Source organism: Tigriopus californicus, chromosome 1 (genome assembly GCF_007210705.1).
Source record: "Tigriopus californicus strain San Diego chromosome 1, Tcal_SD_v2.1, whole genome shotgun sequence".
NCBI lineage: Eukaryota > Metazoa > Arthropoda > Copepoda > Harpacticoida > Harpacticidae > Tigriopus > Tigriopus californicus.
Window position 1 is genome coordinate 4,709,367 of NC_081440.1, and position 6,080 is coordinate 4,715,446.

General features: G+C 38.4%; 1 protein-coding gene across 1 annotated transcript in view; it reads right to left on the bottom strand.

The window, feature by feature from the left end:
• Positions 1 to 1,835: 1,835 nt before the first annotated feature.
• Positions 1,836 to 6,080, bottom strand: part of LOC131885363 (uncharacterized) — a 12,288-nt gene continuing 8,043 nt past the window's right edge. Inside the window, exons 12-13 of the mRNA XM_059233395.1 lie at positions 2,312 to 2,427; positions 1,836 to 2,175 (exon numbers count right to left, since the gene is read on the bottom strand). Of these exons, the coding sequence (XP_059089378.1) occupies positions 1,964 to 2,175; positions 2,312 to 2,427 (328 nt within the window). The 3' untranslated portion in view covers positions 1,836 to 1,963. The remainder of the gene's footprint in view (positions 2,176 to 2,311; positions 2,428 to 6,080) is intronic.

Genomic DNA, 6,080 nt, shown 5'->3' on the forward strand with positions numbered 1-6,080 from the left:
GACTCCCTGATGAGAAAGTTTCCAAACAAAGCCCATGTTCGTTGACAATTGGCAGCCAATCAGATCGCTCGAATTTGATGACGTATACTCAACCTCGCGGGTCTCTGCATCCAGGGTCCCTACCCTGTACTAACTTATAGCCTCAGAAAATGGCCGCCGGTGATCGATATGCTTGACCTGAATATAAAAGCAATTGTCAATAATACCTGACAATAATGGCATTATCAATGCATTCAAACGGGCCCAATTTAGAAGCGCCATCTACACTAACTTAGATTTAAGTAAATCCTTAAACATTGTTTAATGTTGAGTGTGTTTGATTGCTGAGAAAACTGACGAGATGGCGATAGCATGTTCTTTCAATTTCGAAGGCTTGATTAACAATGTGTTTGGCATGTCAATTGCATTCCTTTGACATTAATAATTGTCCAAAATCAGTTTTATTTCGGACATTTATGGCACAAATTTCGTACACAAACATTGTTATAAACTTTAGATCAATTACTTCATTTAGGTATTTTGTCAAAATTTTATGTCTTGACATCATTCCGACTGATAACGAAATGGTCTTGGCTTCCTCTGTATTTCAACTTTCAAGATAAATGACATGAGTAAAATGACATAATACCGGTACTAGAGCTGTGGATCGGATTCGAATTTGGATTGAGGAAATGGAAAAGTCGCATTGGGCTTGGATCTGATCAGATCCGAACCCATTCAAAATCTGATGGTAGACTAAATGCATGCCAATTTATTTCGAGAGCGGTTTCTTTTAGAAATCTCTGAATATGCTGGGAACCAAGACCATTGAAGTGACATAAAGTTCAATGGAAATTAATTAGTCTAACCCTTAAGAACATAAGACATTTTTCTATGACGCTTCATATGACGGTACTCTTTCTATTAAGGCCGAACATATCAGGCTGCTACGAGTGTACGTCTAGCTCGTTCCGCCTACGCCCTCAAAGCAAATCAGCCATTACGTAAAGTTAAGTTTAATGAATATACCTCCGTCTGGGAACCTGAGAACACAACAGGATCCCATTCCCAGCATCGGTAAGGAAGTCCGCAAAACGGATCAAAACAATTAGCTCTAAAATTAGGTTGAGGACAAAAAGCACTGATAATTTGAAGATGCCAAAAAAAAGATTCATTTCGTACCTCCCTTGAATACTGGGTAGTCCCAATCTTTCAAATTCGTCGTCACACAAGAGCTTTCTCATTCTCACAGCTTGCCTTAATTAGTAAAAGCCAAGTTGTTCTGGCTTTTCCTTAAAACTCAACTAGAACTTTATACACTCGAACTTCGATTCAACTATATTGCCCGTCAGCAGAGAACATATCATTACATCGAGATTTACTATGAAACAAATCAACAAAGATATTTGCTTTAAGATGTAATTCTTTTGGACAGGGACCCCAATGACTTGGTAATAATTGATAAACCTCGTTGAATACACCTTCCCTTCCAACCCTTCCTCTTCCCATATCCCTTGCCCACGTCTTTTTTCAAAAAGTGAGCTTTTTGCCCTCAATCCCTCATCCTTCTTCTCCTTGCCCTTCCCTTCTTCCAAAACGGTCCCTCTCCGTTCTCCCCAGCAATGTCCATAGGGATCTCTATCTATATATAAGTATAATATTTGCCATTGATTGTTAATCAATTTGAGCCCGGAGTATCGCATTGAAGAGCCTAAAAAGAGCATTCTGAAATTTAGTTTGCTTTCTCCAGGTGGTTCTTATCTCTAGACATTCATCATCCGACAGATTGCCTTATTCACGTTCTAATTAAAACTTCAATCGTATGTTGTAGACAATGTTTCAACTGATAATAAAAGTACTCGTGGCATCCCGTGTATTTCAATTCTCAAGCAGAAAATTATCATGAGGAACAAAACGGTAGACTAAAAAATTCCCTTCATCAATCCAATCCCACATAATCTTTTTTAGTAAAACTAAACCAAGGTCACGTTGCTGCACAATCATCCCTTATGAAAAGTTGCACTTCAGAGACAAAAGTGTTTGGCGGTCCTGGAATTTCACCACTGACGGTGTCAGGCTTGATCCTAGCCACTGAAAACCATTGTGGGTCGCTCGTATTGGAGTCACCCATGGCCAATGCATCAACGTTGTTAAACAATAATCCATAAAAACCATTGGGCATTCCCAGAGCTAGACCTAAATTGTTATGAGATAAAGTCAAATCGTTCAAATGAATACCGAAGCTTACAAGAGCTTTTCAAATAAGTTGGAAAAGGAACACAAACAAGAATGGGCGAAGGTTTTTTTGAAATAAAAAGGCGATATTAATTACCCTGGAAACCAGTGACCACTATGTGTGATGAATTGGATGGATCATTGGTCTGGTACCACTCATTGTATGTTCCAAGCTCTGGATATGTCAAACGGAAATGATATTTCCCATCACACCTAAAAGAATTATTGAGCGACAGGTCAACAGAGCTTAAATCTGCCTCACACGGTTCGGAAATTCGAGACCGCCCCTCATAAGAAATGATGCTATAATTTGAAACACGCATAAGATTGATGATAGTCCATAGTTTCTAAGAGTTAACAAGTTAGTTTGTTGTTGGAATTGGCTAGTTTTTTATGTTTTGGTTTATGTAGCCAGCATTTGACTTTGCCACCAACAATTGCCTTGACTAAATCGAAGTGTCTACCAGAGATGTAGGCACTTCTCGATTGGATAGATTGAAAGGGTTTCATTGATATTGTCAAGTCATTTTGACCATAACAGGCATTCTAACCGTAACTTTGGGGAAGATGATGGATGCATTATTAATATGTCCGACTTAGTGGCTGATTATTGCTCCTGCAGCTCATGTATTTGCCAGGGCTCAGTCCTGATTACGTGAAGAAAGTCTCTGAATTGATAAATAATGGAGCGCATTCCAATGGCTACATTTGACGCTGAAACATTGTGGTCATTATCGCTCGCGAAAGAGTTTCATATCAAACAAACAAAGCATTACTTTGGTTCATCGTTTATTTCATGAAAAATGCAGTAGGTGACAAAAGTACAAAAGATTTTGAACGTGAATTGATTATGCCACCAACAAACTAACTCCTAGATCTGTTTCATAGTTCAGATATGATTTAGTACGGAGACCTCATCTAGTTAAAGAGTTTGAATGGGGGGGGGGCTGTGTGTTTTATTTGAAAACAATCCGTTAGGAGTTTCAATTGCTACTTTTTGTTGAAAAGACTGCAGAAACATTGTAGCACTGATTCATTGTGTATGAAGTTTTTTCTTGGAGATTTTCGATGCACAAATTTACGTATTTGCGCAATCATTGAAGGCACGTCATTACTAATATAACTCAAGGCTCTAAATTTGTCAAACGACGGCTCTTTAAAAGGTCCACTTGAGCGCGGGATTCACATTTCTTCATCACCCGTTATTTCGGACAGAACAATTTCAGAAAGGGGCTCTCCAACGAAAACTGATTTCAGGCAGTTTGTCCCAAGGTTTCTGAGCCATTTCTTTAAAAATGAAGCCAAAATTCACTCGTATTCATGACTACCCTTGCCAATGGCACTTTCATCGCACCTAGCAAAAGAAGAGTTCAATACTCTGTATCAAGAACAATATGAGTCTCTAAATTTACATATGTAGCGAATGATTGTCTCGAAATGTCCTCGTCGTCAGTAAGATATCTGTTGGGGTTTTTAATGTGAAGTACTAGCTCAGCTTTAAATTTCTCGAATGAGGTTCAGAGCATTGTACTTTCAATGTTTCAAGTATTTGATCAGAAGTTTAAACACTCCTGATGTCATGATGTCACTATTTTTTTTTTTCAAAACCAAGTGAGCCTTAAACTCGATCACCATTTTCTTTGACACAAATGTCGACAATCTCGTCGCTTGTCAATCCCTCGAAACTTCCACGACAACTGACAGTTGAAATATAAGATGATACCTTCTTTTGGCCCATAACAGTGGTCATTACAAGCCATCAACGAGGTCAAGAGAAAAATGCAGGTTAGAGTGGGAAACACGAACAATCATGCAAGTATGTAATAAGAGACCATACCCCAAAATCATGGAACAGAAAAACGGTGTCTGGGAACTTCAAAATTTCATGTTCAAACCTCCCCCGAGGTGAGCAGCATAATGCAGATATCCCTAAAGGCTCAAAATGAAAATTGAAATGTACGTCATTATGAAATCTGAATCTCAAATGAATTAGAATTGGTGGATTTAGTTAGCCCATGACCGTCGTAGTGATTTTTTGGAAGAGAGGGAGCATGCCTGTATTTTCTGCACTTTTTAGCGTTCAAATGGCTCTCATTCGAGTAGAATTTTAGATCCAAATTTTAGTTTCATCTTGCCTCAATTTGTATCATTTTTTGCTTGCTATAATAACAGCAAATCCGCAACCTTAATGCACCAGTACCCGAAGTATCGATATCTTGTGAAGTACGTCAAGAGGTGACTTTTGACCATTGAAGGACCTAAAAAATTGGCTTCTTGCAACACTAACGAATTCATACTACACCGATATTGGTCAACGCAATCGTACGTTGGGACAAGCATAATGCCTACATATTGTCAACTCTCTTAAGGGAGAAGATCCCTTATCCAACAGAGTTCCAACAAGAGATGGCAATTTGGTTGTGCCAAGGATGCGTAAAGTAAGGCAGGAGACGGACGGACTGATAAGAGGAGCTATGATAATGAAGTGAAACGTAAAGCTTAGTTCTTACTTCAAATTGCTCCACATTGGAATGAGTTGTTCTACCCACAAGGGTTAAGGATGGAATCCCCTCATTACAGTTCGAAAGTTACGACAAAGATTCTTCTCTCGTCAAACTGAGAGCCAAGCAACAAGGTGCACGGAGTTGAAGTGAACGCCGAGAAGCCAGAGACTTGCAGACCACATCCCTTGAGACATAGATGAATTGTAAAGGTAAGATATAACCAATTCTTAAACCAAGGCTCAAGGAAATAAAACGTTTCTGCAAGACTTCCAACCTGTATCCTTCAGGTCAAATACTTCCTTGCTTTTTTTTTAAACCGTTGTGATATGCTAAAGTGAAAGTGAGTGGAGACCTTTCGATAGATCCGAAAGTATCAAGCGCTGGTATAATGTGCTCTCAACGTTGAGATCTATCTAAGCCTTTGCATAACAAAGTATCATGGTCAAGAGTCCTTGTTTCCGTTTACAACGGGAATTCAATGAGTCAGGAATTGTAACCCCTGACTGTGGAAGGAGGAGTCCGTAGCCGAAAAGAAGAGAATGAAGACAAGGACACGTGGGTATAATTTCTGACTGAGTATTTGCTCAAATACGAAGACTTCTAGCAGCGATTTTCTTTGTTAAAGGAACAAACGGAACAATTTTTGTTCAATGAGCGTCTTTAAAAACACATCGGTTATAAACGTATATTATGGCATATAAGTACCTAGGTATATAAAACCATTCAAAATACATTATCAAAGCTGTCCAAAACTTAATCAGAAGACGATATCATTCATACCCTTAAACATACAATTTCATTCATATCTATGAAACAAATTCTTAGTTTTTATTTGTCAGGTCATGAAAATTATGAATTGTGTTCATTGTTTCATTGAACCAGTGGTTGAGGTTCGTATAGTCTGAACGAATGATTGCGAGTACATAAGTGGTTAAGGAAGACACAAGCATAAACATAACATTACTTAGGGTTGGAAGGATATTGCTTTTTGGTTAAATTAAGTTTTCAACTATTTTGGTCATTGTGGGGCAAAGAAACTTTTTCAGGGACATTTTGATCATAAAATAACCTAAAACAGAGAATTTTTGGGGAAGTTTGAGCAAAACACAGTGGGGATGGTAAAAAATTTGGGGCTTCCAGAGGCTAGATTTTTCAATGAAAAAAATGAATCCTCGGATCGAAGTAAGTACAAACTCATAGAATCTCGTTTTTTCAATACGTCTTTTAGTTAACAGGCTCCATGAAATTGAGATCCAAGGCAGGGTTCTCAATTGGTTAAAAAGTTTCATTTCTGGTAGGAAGCAATTGGTTAAGGTTGAGGGATCCCTTAGTGACATACATGATGTCAAGTCAGGTGTTCCC